This window comes from Panthera uncia, chromosome B1, assembly GCF_023721935.1.
Source record: "Panthera uncia isolate 11264 chromosome B1, Puncia_PCG_1.0, whole genome shotgun sequence".
NCBI classification, from domain to species: Eukaryota; Metazoa; Chordata; class Mammalia; order Carnivora; family Felidae; genus Panthera; species Panthera uncia.
Window position 1 is genome coordinate 3312852 of NC_064811.1, and position 19478 is coordinate 3332329.

The 19478-nt window shown below is 64.0% G+C and overlaps 1 protein-coding gene across 1 annotated transcript in view; it reads left to right on the forward strand.

The window, feature by feature from the left end:
• Window positions 1-6: 6 nt before the first annotated feature.
• ABLIM2 (actin binding LIM protein family member 2) overlaps window positions 7-19478 on the forward strand; it is a 138836-nt gene continuing 119364 nt past the window's right edge. The window contains exon 1 of the mRNA XM_049632621.1: window positions 7-152. Within this exon, the coding sequence (XP_049488578.1) occupies window positions 143-152 (10 nt within the window). The 5' untranslated portion in view covers window positions 7-142. The remainder of the gene's footprint in view (window positions 153-19478) is intronic.

The window sequence follows — 19478 nt, forward strand, 5'->3', positions numbered from 1 at the left end:
GGCGGGCGCGGACCTTGCCCGGGGCTGGCGGACCCGGGAACCCGCGGGCTGGCGGGCTGGCGATCGCGCGGGCGCGGCCCCTGCGGGCAGGAGCCTCGGGCCGCCGCAACGCCGGACCGCCCGCCTCCCTGCTGCCGCCGAGATGAGTGCAGGTGAGTGTGGGGACCGAGGGACCGGCGCGTCCCCGAGCTGGGTCGCGGCGCAGCGAGGGCTGTGGGGGCATTCTGGGGCTGCACCTGCAGCACCGGGGAAATCACCCAGTGGCTCCACCCAACTCTTGTCCCGGGGTCTTGGCAAACCCGAGGGGCGGTCCGCAGCCCCCTGCCCCTGCGCCTGCGGCGCGCGCAGCTCTGCAGCCCGGGCCGGAGACCCCTTCCCACCGCGCCGGCCCGGGTGGCTGCGCCCGGCTGTCTGGAAGGCGCCACTTTTTTGCTTCTCACGGGTCCCGGGTCGCTGCAGGTTGCAGAAGGCGACCCGGTCCGGGCGGTGGGGCGCAGGGCCGCCGCAGACCCTGCCACGGAGAGGTGTGATGACTTGGGGGGCTTTGCGGCAGGGGGTGCCGCCCTTGCGCTGCGCTCGCGCCGCCTGAGCGGGGGGGGGGCGTCAGGCCGACCCCCGGCGTCTTGGGCTCTTCAGCTGCAGGTTTGGGGGCACAGACCCCGCAGGTGGGTGCGACCCGCCCCATCTCCCACCGCTCGGCATCTCGGGCCCGCACCCCTGCGCGTCCCTCAGGCTGCCTCCCGCCGCACCCACCGGATCTGACAGCCTCTGTGTGGCCCTGGAAAATCCCACAGCGTCACAAGCCAGCCGCACCTACTGCGCTTGGGGAAACTGAGACCTACAGCAGGGAGGCCTTGGCATGAGTCTGGTGCGCGGCCAGAGGGGCCCCTGATTTGAGAGTCTCCTGTGGCCTGGCACTGGGCGGAGGGTTGGTCCGTACCTTACCTGGCAGGGAGGGGCCGTCACCCCATTTTTCAGGGTGCGACCGAGGCTCACCAGGCTTGAGTCCCTTGCTCGGCTCACGCAGCGGAGTGGGGATTCAAACCTGGTGCTCCCTGCCTCCTGTGCTCTTTCCTCTGAGCCTGTCTTGCCAAAGACTGCAGTATGGCCCTTGGCCATGGTGCAGAAACCACCAGGACAAGCTGGGGGGAAATGGGACCAGGGAGGGAGTGTGCATTTAGCGAGTGCTTGCCCCGAGCTCTGCTCTTGGTTTAGGAGGGCTGTTTCCAGGGACCCATCTCGCAGGGGAAATAGTCCCCTCCCCCTCCAACCAAGGAAGGAGGGACCGCACTGGCAGTGGGCGTTGGGAGAGTGGCTGAGAGCAAATGGCAGGCAGCGGGAGGCAGAATTCTCTAGAAGAGGATTTCTGAAATGGCCAACCTGTTCTCTGGAGGTGGCTGGGGAGCGGGGCGCTCCCGGCAGAACCTGCAGACACATTTATCTAATGGCAGGTGGGGATAATGACAGGGTGCACACAGGGTAATTTTAGGTTTTCTGTGATCATAATTGATGGCTCCGGTCCCTCCTGTAATCAAGGGGAACCCTGGAAGGAGCACCAGCATTTGTGGTCGTCTTGGGAGAGGGGCTCTGTGGGCACCGGGGGCCGTGCAGGGTCGTGAATCCAACGAGCAAGGGGGCTGGGGTTTGAACCGTGCTGTCCACCTGGTGGCAAATTGTGATCTTGGCGAATGGTGGCACCTTCCTGAGTTCGGCTTCCTGGGGTGTGAAGACAATATTCCTGGCCACCTGGAGCGGATGAGATTCGAGTGGGAAACCCTGCACATAGTAGGTCCTCAGTAGCTTGTGACGGTCATTGCTAGGCGGCCACGTTCCCTTGTCTTTGTGAGTTTGCCCAGCCCTTTGGAAATGCCAGCGCGCCTGCTCCCGTCCACCTGTGGCTCATGCCCCAGATGTGTCCCCGGGCCGTTATGTGCACCCCACAACGCAGTGGGGGGAGCGGTGGTCCCGCGTGCCTGGCGCCTGGCTCTCGTGTGTGGCCGCTGTGCACATCTGGCGGGTCAGGGGCTTCCATCATCAATGGGGGCAAGTGCCCTGATGCCCCTCTCCCGCCAAGAAGACTGGCATCATCCCAGAGCTTGGTGCTAACAGGTGTAGGTGGGCATCACTCTGTCCGGCATCCAGCTGCCCAGATGGGCCCTTTGGGCAAAGCCAGAGAGTCTGTACAACCTTCCCAGGTCACAGGCTCCCCTCCTCCATGCCACCAGGCTGCAGGCACGTCTTCCTTCAGTTACATGATGTGGGTCACCTTTGAGATGGCTTGGGTGTGGCCTCAGGGCCCCGTGTATTTGCCTGCTTGGTTTGTGGCCTGTTATTTTGGGTGGCCAGGGAAATTGTCAGAGGCGGCATCCTGTGTCAGACCTAGATCCAGATCCCACGCGCTAGCTACGGGTTCCTTGTGCCTCAGTTTCCCTGTGGTATGGAGGGAATGCCCTTAGCTCTGCACGTAGCCTTGGCCTGCTGGCACAGGGGCCAGCAGATGAGGAGTGTGGTGGTCTCCTGACGTTGCAGCCTGTGGGGGGTCACAGCGGGCGAGGTGGGGTTGAGGGGAGTCCCTGATCTGGGAGGGGCCCCAGGGCCAGCTCTGATGGATGCCAGGTCCTCGAGCAAGACCCGTGCTCCGTCTGGGCCTAGATACTGTCCCTGGCGGCTGCAGGCCTGGCAGGTGGGCATCCCCAGCTGCTCAGAGGCTCCTGGCTCCTGGCCGGTTGGATCAATGTGCCGGGGCCGCCATAACAAAGCACCACAGACGGGGCGGCTTAACCACAGACGTTTATTCTCTCGCTTCTGGAGGCGGGAAGTTCAAGTTCAAGGTGAGGGCCCGGTTGGTTCCCGCTGAGGCCTCCCTCCTCGACTTGTAGACGGACCTCTTCTCTCTGTATTCACAGGGCTTTCCTTAGGTCTGTGTCTGGGTCCAGATTTCCTGTTCTTAACAAGGGCACGCCGCTCATGCTGGATTGGGGCCCACGTGACTGGCTTCGTGTTACCTGAATTACGCCATAGAGTCCCTCTCTCCAAAGGCAGTCCCGTTCTGCGTTACCAGGGGTAGGGCTTCAGCATGTGGATTTGGAGGGAGGCACGGTTCAGCCCCAAACAGGTGCAGGGCCAGGTGGAGAGCCTGGGCGGCCGGCTCCACCGTCCTGAGTTCATGGCTGCCTGGTTAAGATCTCGGAGCTGCGAGGGATCTGGAGAACGTCGGGGAGCAAACCCACTCACATGCACAGAGGGGAAGCTGAGGCCCGGAGAAGGGAAAGCAACCGTCCAGGGTCGAGGAGAGAGTGCGGCAGAGCCAGAACCTGAGCCCCGGTCCCCTACTCTGGTTACCACAGCCCTGGGTATTTGGAACAGAGACACAGCCCTTCACCTAACCCGAGTGTGGACAAGGACCCACTGTGGGTAGCCGCAAAGGTGCTCACATCAGTGCCACAGGAAGTTAGCAGCTGCCTAAACGTGGAGGGGAGTGACGAGACACCAGCCCGCCGTGCGGTCACTCGTTCGGGGGGCTCATGCTTACCGCACGCCCGCCGTGTGCCCGGCACAGCGCCAGGCCCCCCGGGAAGAGCAGTGGACAAGAACCAACACAGTCTGCATCCTGCTGGAGCTGCTCACGGCCTGGGGGTGGGGGGAACATTCTAGTTAACAGTATGTGAGGAGGTTTTAACGTTGGGAGAAACGCTTGAGCAGACGAGTTTAATTTAGACAACGGCGGAGGGCAGGGTTGTACGTCATCCGCGATCTCTAGGCTGCAGACACAATAAAGGAGGAAAAGCCGGGGGACACGCGTCACGATGACGTCCGCAGCGGCCTCTCTCGTGGAAAGAGGACAAAGAAGGTTCCCCACGTCTGCGTCTTTATATACCCTCTGCGACTTTCCCAAGTTTTCTTCATTGCGTATGTTCTCCTTTTGCAGTGAAAGTGGGCAAGGAGTGCTGCCGAGTCTAAGCAGGGCACACGAAGTCCGTGACTTGGTGGGAGTTCCAGAACATTCCGTTCTGCGGGGGCCGCTGTCCTTTGGCTGGGAGTGGGGGTGGACGGTGTTAGGGAGCTTCCCACAAGCAGGGGCCCTGGTGCCTGGCTTCTCTGCATGACTCTGTCAGAATCAGGTGCAGAAGACCAATCATCCTGACCCAGAAATCCATCTGAAAAGGGCAGTTTCTCGCCCGAGAACCAGCTGGCACGCTCTGGCTCCGCAGGGGCATCCCTGAGTCTGACCTGTTTCCTCTCGTGTTCAGGGGCACCCCCTGACCTGCCACCCAGGACCTTTGGATTCTGTCGTTGAGGTTAATTTGGGGTTAGATGGCATATTTTCTGGAATCAAGTTCTGATTTTGGTGAACTCTTTTTTTTTTTTTTTAATGTTTATTCATTTTTGAGAGAGACAGAGCATGAGCAGAGGAGAGGCAGAGAGAGAGAGAGAGAGAGAGAGGGAGACACAGAAGCCGAAGCAGGCTCCAGACCCCGAGCCGTCAGCACAGAGCCCGACTCGGGGCTCAGACCCACGAACCGTGAGATCATGACCTGAGCCGAAGTTGGACGCTTAACCCACTGAGCCACCCAGGTGCCCTTGACTTTGATGAACTCTTGGCGAGTCCGGTCTTAACTGTCCCAGAAAGGGGAGTGTCACCCTCGCTTAGGGAGAGGTCACCCGCCTGGGACCCTGACTCCCCAGAGCATCATCTGGAGTGTGGGAGAGCTGAGCTGAGCTGCGCGGAGGAGATGGGCGCCTCGGGGTGATGACAGAAGAGGGTGGGAAGGGCCCCAGCCGGCAGGGTCTGTCCTGGCACCGGTCCTCGGCGGGGCCAGCCGTGGTGGCCGACAGCAGCAGCTACCAGGACTCTGGTCCCTCCCCTCTGCACCAACACGGGGACTTCCTCACACCCCTTGCTCTGCCCCTGCCTCGACAGGACAGGACAAGGCCTCCACTGAACTCGGGTGTCGACATTCCAGCTCGGTCACCTGCTGGCATTATTGATTGTGGAGCCTCTGTGTGCCTCCGATGCCGCCTCCCCCGGGGGTCTCGGGTAGGGACTGAGGGTGCGGGTCCTGACGTGTGGGAGAGGCTGGAGAAGTCAGCTAAAAGAGCTGCCACAGGAGAACACCGTGGTGTTCGGATCGCGGCTCAGTTGTGGGTGACGACCACGTTGGGAGCCACGGAGGGGATCGGCCAGATGTGTGCCGACTCGCATGGGCGGAAAGCCCTGGGCCTCAGGGCTGGTAGGACGCGGGGCAGAGCAACCTGAGCGGAGCGTCTCTGTTTACTCGGGGATGTTTCCACTGCCGCGGCCTCTAGGGTGTCAGGAAGGACCGTACTTCAGTGTCACCGCAGCCACGGCTCACGGGATGCTCCCTCGGGCCCCACGCCCGGCCAGATGCTCCTGAGTTCTCACAGTGCTTCTCGGGGCTGCCGGGGTGTCCCCATGACCGGAGGGAGGCGTCCCCGTGACGGGAGGGGAAGCAAATACCCAGAAGGGCCTGGTGGCCGCCTGGCGTCGCGCCACACCGGGGCTTGAACCCCATGTGCCCAGACACTCCTCTTCCCACGTGGGTGGGCTCTGTGCGCCCACCTTCCCCCCACTGCCCCCTGCGCTTGCCTGAGCTGGCTTTTCCTGCCATTTACTGCCCCCCAGTAATGCGTGGCTGAGAGTTTGGGTTGGATAAGGCTTGGCCATTTTGTAATAATGCTTTGTAGTGACGGGGGGACTACAGGGTCCATCTTGTCCCCTGGGGCATGAAGCATATTTGCATCGTTCAGGTGTAGCACCTGCGTTCCCAGAGCCAGGGAGGCAGAGCCAGACTCCAACCCAGCTCTGTCTGCCTCCAGAGGGCACGCTCTTTCCCCTGCCTTCTCCAGGGGCTCCCGCCTGGGGTCCTGGCACCACCCAGAGATCCGCATCCACATGGCTAGGACCACGAGGGAGAATTTCACCCCATCAAGCCCGCAAGCCTCTCTGTAGCCCGGCCCCACTGGCCCTGGTTCTCCCTTCCCCCAGGTCCCCGAGACCTTCTAGAGCAGCAGTCACGACTGCCCCGCGTCCCCGCTGCGGCGCCCGGCCCAGCCCCCCTGGCATCATCCAGCCCCATGGGTCGTGCCTCAGCTCCCGGGAATCCCAGCTCCACCACCCGGGCCGCTGTGTGACGTTGGGCAGACTGTCTTCCCTCTCTGGGCCTCAGCGTACCCGTCTGTAAAGACAGGGCCTACCGTCACCCTCAGGGATGTGACCCGCTTCTGACAACCCTGTCCCCCCTCCACTGTCCCCAGAGAGATGGTCTGAGCTTGAGGCTGAGCCAGCATCTCAGGGAAGCATGGCCCCCATCATCCTTTTCTGCCACGTAGAGCTCGTCTGACAATTCGGTGGCAGGAAGCACTTGGCCTTTACACGGAGGCTCCCTGATGTAAGGGGGCTTCTCCGCAGCCTGCCAGGGAAGCCACGTCTGTGGGCGTCTGCCTCGTACCCGAGCCGGGATGCCCGCGTCCTCCCTGTCCGTGGGCAGGACTGGGGAGGGCGGAACGTGTGCTTTGCATTTCGTGGCGCTCACTTTCCCTTGGCTGCAGCCAACAGCAAGCCCCGCTGGGTGCCGGGGCTGGTCCTGGGCGCCTTCTGCCTCCGTGGGCTCCTAGGCTGGTGGCAGCCCAGCCAGGCTTCTACTGAACAGGACGCGTTTGGGGGGCTCTGTGCGCCATTTGCCTCACCTGAAGATTTCTAAGCAACGAGAGAGGTCGTGTTGATGCCTTGGAAAGTACCGTCGGTGGCTTGGGGGTCAGGCTGACCTGGGCTCCAGTCCCAGTTGTCATCTGCTAGTTGGGTCCCGGCATCTGGGTTGCTTAGCTGCTCTTTCCCTCAGTTTCCCCACCTATAAAGTGGCGATAAGAGCACCCCAGCCTTCTCCAGTGTTTGCCAGCGTCCAGAGCCTCTCTCTGACCCTCTGCCTCTCCTCGGACGTGGGCGGCCCCAGGATCCTACCGGAAGATGATGTCTCAGTTGGGGCTGCAGGTGGGTGTGAAGTTCAAGAAGGAGGAGTTGCCAGGACCATCCCCGTGGCCCCCACTTCAGGTTCAAATCCATCAGGATGACTCCCCCCGCCCCCAGGCTTTGCCCTGTGATGGCTACAGTCCAGGTGCCTCTGGGGACAAGGACGTGGGTCCAGGCAGACTGACGGGGGAGTGACCCAGGAGGCACAGGTTGAGAAGATGAGGGGGGAGAAGGGGAGGGGGGAGAGTGGGGGCATTCGCATGGGTGGGCAGCTCCTCAGGGCAGTCCCGTGTTGGGGGGAGTGGGATGCTGGGGTCTTTGCCCTGCAGGGTGGGCGTGGTCCCCCCCGTCCGGTCCAGGGCCAGCGAGTGTCCACCGTGCTGTGGGGGAGCCTCAGGTTGCAAAGCAAAGTGGTGCATGGGTTTGCAGCACGGAGGGGTCAGCCAGCTCCCGTCCTTGTCTGCCACGGGAGACCTAGGGGTGGGGAGGGGACAGGTGTCACCGCAGCTGCCACACCCGCTGTGGCTCCCACGTACTTCGGATATGGTCCAGCCTCAGCTTGGGGCCACCTCTGTTCCCAGCCATCAGCAGCCCCTCAAGGGCTCAAAGCCATTCCAGAATGTTCCGATGACTGTTTATTGAGCACCCACTGTGTGCAGAATGCTGTCCTTGCTTGCGGTGCCCAGACGCCCTTGCTTGCCTTTTTCCTGCCGCTTTCTCCACTGCCCCCCCCCCCCCCGGCCCCCGTGCTGGAGCTCCTCCCCCTCAGTCTTCCAGGCTTCCAACCAGAGCTCCAGACCGGCTGTGACGCTATCCCCGCTCTCTCGGGGACTTCGGGGACTTCGCTGCCCTCCCTCCGCAGAGCTGGTGGGCGGTGGGCAGGGCTGGGGTCTCCTGCTGAGGACCTGTGTCTGGTCCCCGCTGCGTGTGACCCAGGGTTAGGTCCCGCCCCTCCCCCAATGCCTCGTCTGGGATGGTGTGGTGAGCTGAGTAATGGCCCCCTGAAATGTCCCTGTCCTTGTCCCCAGAACCTGGGCCTATGTTGGAAAGGGACTTTGCAGATGGGATTCAGTTAAGGACCTTGCCTTGGGGAGACTACCCAGTGGGCCCCTCGTGATCCAGGCCCCTCAGGAGAGGGAAGCAGGAGGCGGAGAGGGGAGAGGAGGGCCGAAGCAGAGGTCAGAGGAGGGGGGACCGAGGAGGGTCTGGGAGCCTAGGAACCAGGCGCCTCCAGAAGCTGGACGAGGGGTCCTCCCCGGGAGCCTCCAGGAGGAGCTGGCCCTGCGGACCCATTTCAGACTCGGAACCCCAGACCTGTGAGAGATGACGTCTGCTTCAAGCCTGTAGGTCTGTGACCATTTGTGGCAGCTGCTGCCTGCGACTCCGACGGCCCACGTTCCCCACCTTCCCTGCTGCTGGGTCGGGAGGCCCAGGGAGAGGCAATGTCTGCAAAGGGGGGATTGTTCCCGACCTCCTCAGGGGTGCGAGGCTGTGTGGTTTCAGTGCACGCATGCGGCCAGGGCCTCCTGCTCCTGGCGGTGTTTGGGGAGCACCTTCGTGAATAATGAATGCGCGAGGACTGCCCGTTGGAAGAGGAAAGGCAGGGAGGGGCCGGTGTTTACCGAGAACCTCCGGGCTCCCGCTCCGGCTCACGTGGGCCTCTCGGTGTCCAGGGCGGTGGGGTCGTGCCCCAGACTCCGGACGCCTGGCCAGGGCGCCCGCTCACCGACCGGGCGGGGCCTGCGCACGGATGGTCCGTGTTCTGAGCGTTCCTCCTGATTAGTCCCAGCTTCCTGACTGGGTGGGAAACCGGGGCTGGACGTCCGTGGTGTGTCCCATAAGTCACCAGCCCGGATTCCAGCCTGCGAGCTCCTGGATCCAAACCCACTTCGCCCCTGCTCACGTGGCCCTCTTGGACCTCAGCCAGCCTTCCTCTCTTGTGGTCAGTGTCAGACCTGACCCCCAACATCTGTGCGGTTTCAGACGGTCTGCGTCTGCGGGGTCTGGAGCCAGGCCTTTCTCTAGTTCTGGGGGCACAGTCTGACACCCCCCGGGTGGGTGGGGGCAGGGGGATCTCACACAATCTGCTTTCCCCCGGTACCGGGTGAGCCCGGGTCTCGGGATGGTGCGTGAGCGGCTCTGGGGTCGGTGGGAAGACATAGGACGGTCTGGTGGAGAGGTGATTGGGTCCTAGCTCTGGCTGCGTCCCCCCAGGCAGGTGCCTCCACCCTCGGAGGCCTCACCCCTCACGTGCCGTTGGGGTTGGGGGCGTCTTCCGGGTCCTGCCAGCCCTGCACCCGGGTGTGGGCACCTCGGGACACAGGATTTGCTCTCAGGCAGGCAGGTGATGGCAGTGGCCGCGGTGTTTCCCACCCGGGGCCCCGGCACCCCGAGCACACTTCCCGCTGCCCCTGTGACGGCTGGGGCCTCTTGCCCGTGCGACACCTTAGGCACTGTTCAGCCCTCTGGGTCCCTGCCCACTGCCTCTCTCACCCACCCGCCTCAGGTAAAGCAGCAGCTGGTCGGACCGAGACGTGAGAAACGTTTCTGGATGCGCAGCCCTGTGCCCGACACACGGAGGGCGCTGGGCAGACCAGGGCGGCAGGGACCCTTCCCCGTGGAGGTCACAACCCAGACAGACAGGGAACAGGTGTATCAGAACCTGGTGGGAGGCCGAATGGGGACAGGACAAGAGGGATCGCGTCCGTATGGCATCAGGGAAGGCTTCCTGGAGGAGAGGGCACGGACTTGAGTCCCAGGACCGGCACGTGAGTGGTGACTGGGGAGGCAGGAGGCTCAGCACGAAGGCAGGGAGGTGGGGAAAGAGGGTGTCCGGGCATCAGCAGACCGTCCGGTGGGGCCAGAGCGGATGAGCCGCACGGCAGGGGTCAGGCCGGGCGGTGAGGAAGGAGTCAGGACGGCGACCAGCTGTGCGCGCCAGTGGTGGGCCCGGAGCCATGGCGCTGGCAAACGTCTTCTGTCCTGCCGTGGTGCCAGCACCCCCGCGTTCAAGCCCAGATCGACTCGTGGGCCTCCGAGGCCCCCCGATTCCGCCTCCTTGTTTGTCGTTCTGATCTAGTGGTTCGCCTCCCACTGAATCCGGGCCTGGCCTGCCAAGTGCTCGGGGAGTAGTTGTGGGTGCGGGGTTACGCGCATCAGCTCCCTCACACACGTCCCGGGGTGCTGCAGAAATCAGGAAATGCGATATGTGTACAAGAAGCCCGGCATCCAGCGAGGCGCCTCCCTGCCTGTCCCTAGTGGGGGAGGGAGTAGGGTACAGTGTGGGTGTGGCTAAAGGGCAGGGCGGGTGTGGGTGCAGGGCAGTGTGGGCGTGGTTGCAGGGCCCAGAGCGTGTTGTGGGGCGCGGCCCGGCCACGGGCTACTGCACGGGATGGGCGGGGTCCCCAGTGCTGGGTGGGTGGGGGCTCCTGGTGCTGGGGGACGAAGGGTGGCGGTGCCCCGTCTGCAGGCCACCCGGGACTCGGGCTGCCTTGATTGCTCTCCCCTGCAGGCCCTCTAGTTCCCTGCTCGCTCTGTCTCCCTGGCCAAGCCGGGCCCCCCGAAGCCTGTAAGGCCTAGGGCTGGCATGACGCGTCCCACCACCGATGCTGCCTCTTCCCCTCCTCCCTCGGCCTCCGGTCTCCTGCACCGCGGTCCCTTCTCTGTCTGTGCCCTTGTGGGCAGTGGCTCAGCCAGCAGGCTTTGAAGGAGCCGAGAGGACTTTGGACAGGCAGTGGCTTATGTGCCCGAGCCCCGGGGCGGGGAGGGGTGGGGGCCGGTGAGGGCCTCTAGGGGGGGCTCGTTGCAGCCCAGTGCAGGAAGCTCTCCTGGCAGGTGATGCCGTGGGCTGGAGGTCACGGGGCTGGAGAAGAGGGGACTCAGCCCCTCCTCACTGGAGGGCGATGCGCAGCAATAATTTCCTCACCATTCTGGAGGCCGGCGGGCCGCTCCCCCCAGCGTCACCGGGCTGAAGTGAAGGTGTCAGCGGGGCCACCACTCCGGGGGCTCCGGGGAGAACGCACTCCTTCCTCTTCCAGCTTCTGGGGCAGCGACCCCACATCCCTTCCCGCCCGTCTCCCCTGCCTCCCTCCCACCAGGACACTCGTGAGTGCATCAGGACCTGCCCGGACCATCCATGACGGTCCCCGTCTCGAGACCCTTAACCGGATCGCACCTGCGGCGGAGGGCATCCCCCAGCATCCGGCAGACAGCCTCCGTGCCCACCGCTTCTGGGACCCGCACTTGTCCTCACCCTGTGGGGTCTCCAGCCCGGCAGAGGGTTTTCGAGGATGACTTCTCATTGGGGGAAAAAAAAAAAATGCGACTCTTAACTCGGCTAAATTTAAACTTCCCCAAACCCCATGAGCTGGATCCCGTCACAGACTGCCGACTGGGGCGCCAGCTTCAGGCACACCCACCAAGCCTTAAGTACATCCGCGCCCTCTGGTAGAGGAATCGCTTCTTCGGGACTCTTTCTGCAGAGGCTCTGGAGCACAGACACGGGTTTGTCGTCCAGCGCAGGGCGGGCACGCTGTGCACCGTGGCCCGTCCCGCCCCCAGAGCGTGGGGCACGTTCATCACTGTCCGTCCAGTGGGGGCTCTCAGACCCGCTTCTAAATGGGTTGTATTTATTGGCGTTTCCTGAGCCGGACGTCAAGATGGAGAAGATCCTAAGATATTCGTTAACTCGACGGATAATAAACAGCCCTTTGTATGTCAACATGTGTTTTTAGTGGCCCGAGGGGCTTGCTTCACAGTCGGGCAAGTCTCCTCAATGTCCGGCTTGAGAGACGACGGCTGGACTTCACGTCTGGCCTGTGTCCAGCCGGTCCCGATGCCGCATGTGCCCTCGGGACGAGGTGCGAGTGGACCCGGGAAGCAGCATCTGAATCTTGTTCCGAAAGTGGCTCTGACTCCCCGACAGGGTCTCGGCCCCCTGCCCCCCAGTGCTCCCAGCCCCCACTCCTTGGAGAGCCGCCGGTCCAGGCGGGGTGCCCTGCAGTCGTGACGACGGTGATGAGGGGTCGGCGAGCCCACGCGTCAGTGCTGGCGACGGGTGAGGAGCAGGGGACGCGGAATCCCCCGCGCCGCTCCGTGTCCGCGACGCACGCACGGAAGACGCGCGGGGAGAAAACGCAGCAGCGCGCGGGAGGGTCGTGGGCACCTTTTGCGCCCCGGCTGACGCCGGGCTGCTCCTGCCGACCCACTTTGAGGACGCGCAAGGGGCAGGGTTCGGCCGAGGGAGGCTTGATTTGAGCGCAGCTGCCCGGCTCTCCGGGCCCCGCGCCGGCTCCGGGGACGCATTCCCCATTTCGGGAGGAGCGTGCTCGCCGTGGAAGTGGGGCGGTGGGTGGCACGACGCGTGACCAGCACGGGAGTTTCACGCGGGCGTGTGCGTCGGCTGCAGTTACAGACGGGAGGGGGTTCTGCTCTGGAGCAGATTCCAGGGTGGTCCGTGAGGAGAGAGCCGAGCTGCAGCAGAAAAGCTAAATATAGCCCGGGCCTGTGCCCGTCTCCGCAGGGGCCCCTGCCCCCGCCGCCGCGGCCGGAGCTCGGGGGAGCGATTGATTTGTCTAATAAAAATCGATGTCTGCTGCTCGCGGAGCATCTAGTAACGCCGGGCCCGGCGGAGAAGTCGCGGATCCCCGTGGGGCGGGGGCGAGGCTCCCACGCTGCGCACAGGGCGCTCTCGCTCGGGACGCGCGACGTGCGCGAGGTCAGGCGGCTGGTGACGGGGGGCGGGGTTCACACGGGCCTGGCCGGCTCTCGGGAGACGCCCCCCCCCCCCCCAGTGCCGCCTCCCCCAGGGACACGTGTCTCCTCGTGAGGTCTCCAGATCGTCCTGCTTCTCCGTAAAAGGTGCCTCGGGGGTGGCGAGAACGGCCGTGGCGAGAACGAGAGCAGTGGACAAGTATTGGCCATTTGGCCCCCCGGACACTGAGGGGTGGCGGCCACATGCCTGTTTTGCAGGTGGGGACGTGGAAGCCAGGTGGCTCGGAGAAGGCCACCTGGAGTCCCCAGCTGGCAGGTGGAACCAGCATTTGCCCTCGGGCGTTCCCCTTGGACTCTGGGCTCCCTCTGACCTGTGACGTGCCTCCTGTGATCTGCACCAAATGTGGGTCAGCTTCCCGCCGACGCCTCCTGGGACCCTCTGCGACCCTGCGTGACCCGTCCCTGAGCTCAGAGCCTGCGTTGGTTCATGTGCGTGTGGGGTTTTCCTCCACACCTCGGCTGGCCGAGGCCGGGGGCTCCTGACGCTCTGATGGCTGGGCTGCGGCTGGGCTGGGGTGTCGGCGGTGGCTGTCACTGCCCAGAGCCCTGGGGACAGGGTAGGAAACATTCTGAAAGGGTCTTATACAGAAACCGTTGCTTTTCTTAAAATAGGACCCACAGCCTCCAAGGTGGGTACCTTGGAAAGGGCATCTTGCTAGAAAGTGGGGTCCTGAGGGCCGTTTCTGCCCCGCCCCAGTGGCCTGGGGACCAGCACTGATGTCCTGCTCGGGGCTCTGATGCCTCCCTTCCTGGACCTTCTTGACTGACTTCCTATTTCCTCTGTGAGGACCTGCCTCTCCCTGGTGGGGGGACTGATATCAGGAAGGACACCCCCTTCGTAGAAGACCCTTCTCTCTGCCCCAAAGGAGGGGGCCCTGCCCTGGGTCCCGTGGGCGGCACGGCAGCATCTTCCAACCCGCAGCCAACCAGCCCAGCGTCCATGGGGGAAGGGGGGGGGCAGAGGCGGTGGCTTCACTTGAGTGTATCGATCTGCTGGCCAGGTGCTGGAGGTGACCCTGAGTTAGTTCCTCGTCCAGGCATAATGAGAAAGCCAGACGGTATGTGATGAAAACACAGCATGAGAAAGCACTTCTCTGGGGACAGAGAGAAGCCGGCTAGTGAAGCTGCTCGGAGAGAGAAATCCTGGCAGGCTTCCTGGAAGAGGTGGCATTAAGCAAGTAGGTGTTAGCCAGACAAAGCCGTGGGGAGAAGGGCGCCCCGCAGCAGGCACAGAGCCCTGGAGGAGAGACTGGAGGGTGTGCTGGAGAAACTCCACCGGTGTCGGTGCCCCAGGTTAGGCCCTGGGTAAGGTGCCAGGGCCCCACAGCCCTGTCTGCCTCTCCTGTACGTGGTCTCCCGCGCCTGTTTGGCATCGCGCTCGCAGGTGGTGTTCAGGGAGCATGTGAGGGGCTGAAGAGGCACAGGGGAGAGGAGGGGAGAGGGAGGACTTCGTGCTTCCGCAGGCACAGACCCTGCGTCTTCTGACAGGGCTGCTGGGGTCCAGGGTGCTGGCGACTCAGCCGGTGATGCCAGGCCAGGCCAGGTTTAGGGGGCTGTGGGTGTCACAACCCCTGCAAGAGAGATATTGCCCAAGAGCTGGCGTGCCCGGGTCAGGGAGGGCTTGCGGGTTCCCGTGCAGGGGAGAGGGAGGCGGGAACAACAGAAGGGACGCTGTGCTGAGGCCCCTCCTCGTCCTCCCCACCTGCTGCCGAGCTGTCTTCCGTGGCTCTTTGGCCCCTCTGGACTGGGGTTCCTCGAGGGTCACGTGGGGTCAACCTCCTCTGAGGGCTCAGGGACAGGGGTGCTATCTCGGGGAGGGAGGTGGCACCGGCCGGGCGGGAGAGAGGCTGGGCGTGCCGGCCAGCCCCTGTTCTAGAAGCCCGGACCCCCCCCCCCCCCCCACGCAGCAGGCTGACCCCGCAGCCTGTCCACAGCTCTCCTGAGAATAGCAGAAGCAGCCCTTTTTCAGGCTTTCCCCATGTCATTAAATCTGTGGCTCTGTGAAGCCAGGGGACACAGGTGACAAGGGCATGTGCCTGCTGCGTCTGAGGTGAAGAGCCATCTCAATGACTATGGCACTCTCCCCGGCCGGGGGCTGCTGGGGCAGCGACATGAGGTCCCCCAGACTCCCACCGTCTGGAAGTCCGGTCCGGCGAGGGAGGCTGGCAGGGGACCATACAGGCACAGGCCTTAGTGCCTCAGTGCCACCTAGACCAGCGGGACTCAGAGACCAGGGAGGGGCCTCGGGCCAGTCCGAAACCCTGGTGACAGCCAGGCCGCGGCTGTCCCAGTTCTGGAGTAGAACCTTCTCCATTCCCCACGGCATGCCCGACTCCAGGGACCGCGGCAGTTTGGCAGCGGACGTCTGTGGCTGGCGGTGGGTGGGGACGGTCACTGGCCTCCGTGGCAGCAGCAGGGGAGTGTTGACCGGCGGGCAAGGAGGGGCCGCCCCACCACCGCTGCCACGGAGGAGCTGGGCCCCTCCCCGGCCTCTGAGCTCCGTGGCAGGTGCCGGGCTGTTCGTACCCCTTCCTGTTCAGACACTCGTCCGCTCTCTGTCCGAGGTGATGGAACCGTGCGACACACGGCCGAACGTCAGCAAATTTGGAATGCGGAGGAAAGGAGGGCGAGCCAGTGCGCTGAGAGCGTCGTCGACAACGGTCCTCCTACTTAGAACCCAGAATCACGCTGGCAAACGGGGCTCCCGTGTGCAGACCCGCGAGGGACCTGCCCCGAATACTGAGCACAGCGGATCCACCCTCCCCCGCGGTGTCCTGTGCGACTGCTGAATTATTCAGATATCGATTACTTGACTCAGCTTGAACAAAGAGACCCGAGTCGCATTCGTGGCTGGCAAAGGCCACTTCCCTGCGTGCCCACGAGCTTCTGGCAAAGGGAAATGAATTGCAGGCAAACGCTGAACCAGGCCCCATGTGGCCGTGGTCTGGCGAAGGAGGACGGTGGGCTGGTAATTAACTGCAGGGCACGTCCGGGCCCGGACTGTCGGGTCCCCATGGGTCTTCCGTAAGATTGTAGCTCATGTTTCTTCCCAGCTCTGGGGTGTTTGTGACACCGTTAGTTTTTCCAGAATCCTCGGAAATACTCAGGGCTCTGGGGTGGAGGTGGGGGAGGCAGGACGCTGAGGCCACAGGGCCAGAGTCAGGGCTGCCTGTGCCCTGGGCCCCGGGCCCCACCCCCCGCCCTGAGATGGCTGGGGGTGGGGGGAGAGGGAAGGGGGATGGGTGGGGGCAGGGTGGAGGTCGGCTGAGCTCAAAGCCGGGTGGGATCACCTTAGAGGAGCAGTGCCCGCCCACCTGCCCCGCAGCAGGTGACCCCAATGATTTCAATGAGAAAAGAGGCTTTAAAAGACACGGTTCACACACCCAGGCCCCATTTGTGCTCACGGGAAGTGTCCTGGTCCTCGCCACCTCCCAGCGGCCTCTGGGCTCCCTGAAGCCCGCCTGACCCCTGCCTGACGCCCGCCTAACTGGCCAGCCGGAGCCTGCCTCTCTGCTAAACTCTGTCACCAGCCCTCCACTGCCTCCCACACGCATCTGGGTACCACTCTGGCCAGAGGGGACCTTACAGGGGGGCCCCGAGCATCCAGTTTTGCAAAAGCCGACTGATGAGCAGAAAAGGAAAAATCTGTGACTCCCAGCAACACAGGAATGCCCCCAGGCCCCACTGCGGTATTTTCTCCCGGCTCTTGCCTCCGCATGGACCCTCAGGTGGCACCCCGTGCTTGTCTCCTCGACCTTCCGGAAGCTTCTATGGCAAGCAGTATCGCAGCGACCGCGGGTGGCTCTGAGCGGGTTCTCCGTGCTTCGCTGACCACATTCTCTCTTTCCTCCACCAGGTGGACAGTGTTTCCCGTTTTGTTGTTTTGTGTGTTTAACATGTTTAAATTGAGATAACATACACATAATGTAGAACCTACATTGGTGTCAAGGACATTCACATTCTTGTGAAACCTGCACCACCCTCCGTCTCCAGGGTGTCTCCATCTCCCCAACGGAAACCGTGTCCCCTGAACTGATTCTCTGTGCGCCCCGCCCGCAGCCCCTGGCGACCTCCATTCTGCCTTCGCCGGGCATCTGATGCTCTGGGGACCTCAGAAGTGCAGTCACACGGTGTTTGTCTCTGCCGCTGCCTCGCTGCACTGACCGTAACGTCCTCCAGGTCCGTCCACATGGTGGCAGGTGTCACCAGGTCCTTCCTGCTCCAGGCTGGGAGACGCTCCATCGGGTGGACCGCGTTGTGCTTCGCCGTTCGTCTGTTGATGGGCACCTGGCTGCTTTTGGCCACAGGGGTGCACATACCCGTTCTTCTCCACTTCCTCGGGCATAATCCAGATTTCTGCATCGGGGGGCGGACTCCGGGGCTCGGCCGAGGGGCTGAGACCCGGCCCCTCCCCACCCCACTGCCCGTCACCTCCTCGTGAGCACCGGTGCCCGGGCCGTGGCGCTGAGCTCCTAGGGGTCCCTCCTCCCACCCCTGCAAATTTGCTTCAGGGGCCCGCCTTCCCTTGCGTTTCCCCCCTCCATCAGCCAGCGTTTGGGTGACCTCCAGCTGGCTCTCCCTGACCTCCCCCTACCCCCCACCGATGCACCTGTGTGTCCTCGTGTCTGGGTGCATCTGTGCCCTTTCTGTCCCCCTCCCTCGACCAGGGATCCCACAGGAGGCACTTCGGCACCTCTCCCCCGCCCCTCTCCGCCCCCGCCGTGCTCCCCCCACCCCTCCGCCCCAGAGCCAGCACACATCTGCTGCAGCCCAGAGGCCTGAGCTGTGGGGAGGGGGTGGGCATGACCCCGGGCCGCAGCTCCCAGGAACCGGGACAGCGTCCGCATGAGAGCGGGGTGGCCTGGGGCTCCCTGGGAAACACAGCCCCGTGCTTGGGAAAGTTGCAGGGCCCAGGCGCTGAGGTGTAAATTTATCCACACTGAGCTGGAAAACATGCCGCCCCTTCATTCCCCCGCTTCCCCGGTCCCGGGAGCGTGATTCATAGGCCCGCCCTGGTCGGCCCCCTCACGGCGCCCCGTTGTCTGGGACGCAGGGACGCTGACCCACGGAGCAGACCCCACGGTGGGCGGCAGGCGGCGGCTGGGGCCCCCCCTCCGTCGTGCTTTGGGGGTTTGCCGCCCTGGGCACAGCATCGACTGGCACGTTTTGCTTTCGTTGCGTAATTAAATTAAATTCACCATTTTCACCATTTCCGGGTGTCCAGCTCAGTGGCCTAAGCGCATTCACGTTGTCGTGAGGCCGTCCTCACCCTCCTCCCCAGAACTGTTTTGCGTCCCCGGACTGACGCGGGGCTCCCCGCCCCCGGTCCCCACCGTCCACTTGTGTCGGCGGATCTGACCCCTCCGGCCCCTCGTGGAAGTGGGATCCTTGCACTGAGCCGAGTGTCTCCGGGGTTCATCCGTGCCTGGCGTGCGTCAGAATTTCCTTCCTCTTTCGGGCCGAACAGTATTCCGTTGTTGATCATCCACCTGCTGGTGGCCCCCCCGGGCTACTCCACTTCGCCTGTTGTGAATCATCTGCGGTGGCCACGGGTATGTGGTCCTGATCTGACGGTCCCATCAGCAGCTCTGCGGCCGGTGGCCTCATGACCGTCCCGTGGTCCCGCCCTCAGCAGGGCCCGGGCGCCGGGCCCGCACGGGGCACGTTACGCGTGGCTCTTGGGTTTCCCTCCCCACGGCCTCCCGGGGATGGGCGCCGTTTGTGTCCCCGGTGCACAGAAGAGAAACTGAGGCCGGCGAGGTGCCGGGCGCTGGATGGAGGAGTGGCCGCGTGCGGGACCCACATCGCCCCTTTCCCCGGAGCGCGTCCAGCGGCCTGTCTGCGTCGGTCCATTCGCTGGCTAGCGCGTTGGCTCGTGGAAGCCCCAGGGGTCCCACCCTGCGTCCCGTGCTGGCTCACACGGGGGGAGGAACCGGCGAGGGGTGAGGGGGTTCGGGCCGCGCGGGAGGCACGCGGGCCCGCTGGCCACACGCGTGTTCCGACTCGCCGCGAGCCCCGCGGAGGTGTCTGCGCCCGTGCAGACCCGACAGATGGCCGGGGCCGGAAGTGCTAAATGGAAGTAACTTCCACCAAACTGCTCTCCCCAGGGCCGTCCCGATTTCTGCCTTTGCCCAAAGGAGGCCTGAGTTCCCGGTCCCGTCCCCTCCCAGCCCGGCGCCGGGCAGCGTGTCTGTTCCTATTTGCCGAGAGGATGGGAAGCAAGCCCCCGCCCCCCACCTTTGAGCTGCCTTCCCGGGGACTGGGGGCGCTGAGAGCCCTTTCTCCATTTCCGGGCCACGTGTGCCTCCGCAGATTTCCTGTCCCTCCTTTGCCTATTTTCCTATCGGCTGCTCATCTGTGTTTGTTGACTCGGGAGGCGGATGGGTGTGTGGACTGCGCTTTGTCAGGCCGGGGGTGGCTCCCCGGCGATCTCGGTGCGGGATGGCACCCCCACGGGCCAGGGGGGGGTGTGCGTGTCCAAGGGTGTCGGTGGCACAGTAGCCCGGCTGGCAGAAACACGCCGCCCCCCCCCAGCCCACCCTTCTCGGTGGCTGGTCTGCCCTACAGGCGGCTCTCGGGGCCACCGAGGTGTCCCTGGGCCTCCTGCAGCTTCCCGTGGCCCCAGGCTTCCCAGCTGCTGACCCCTCCGCCGGACCCACTGCCCCTCCGAAGCTTTCTCTGTCTCGTTCGGAAGCCGGCAGAATTTGTTCGATTCTTT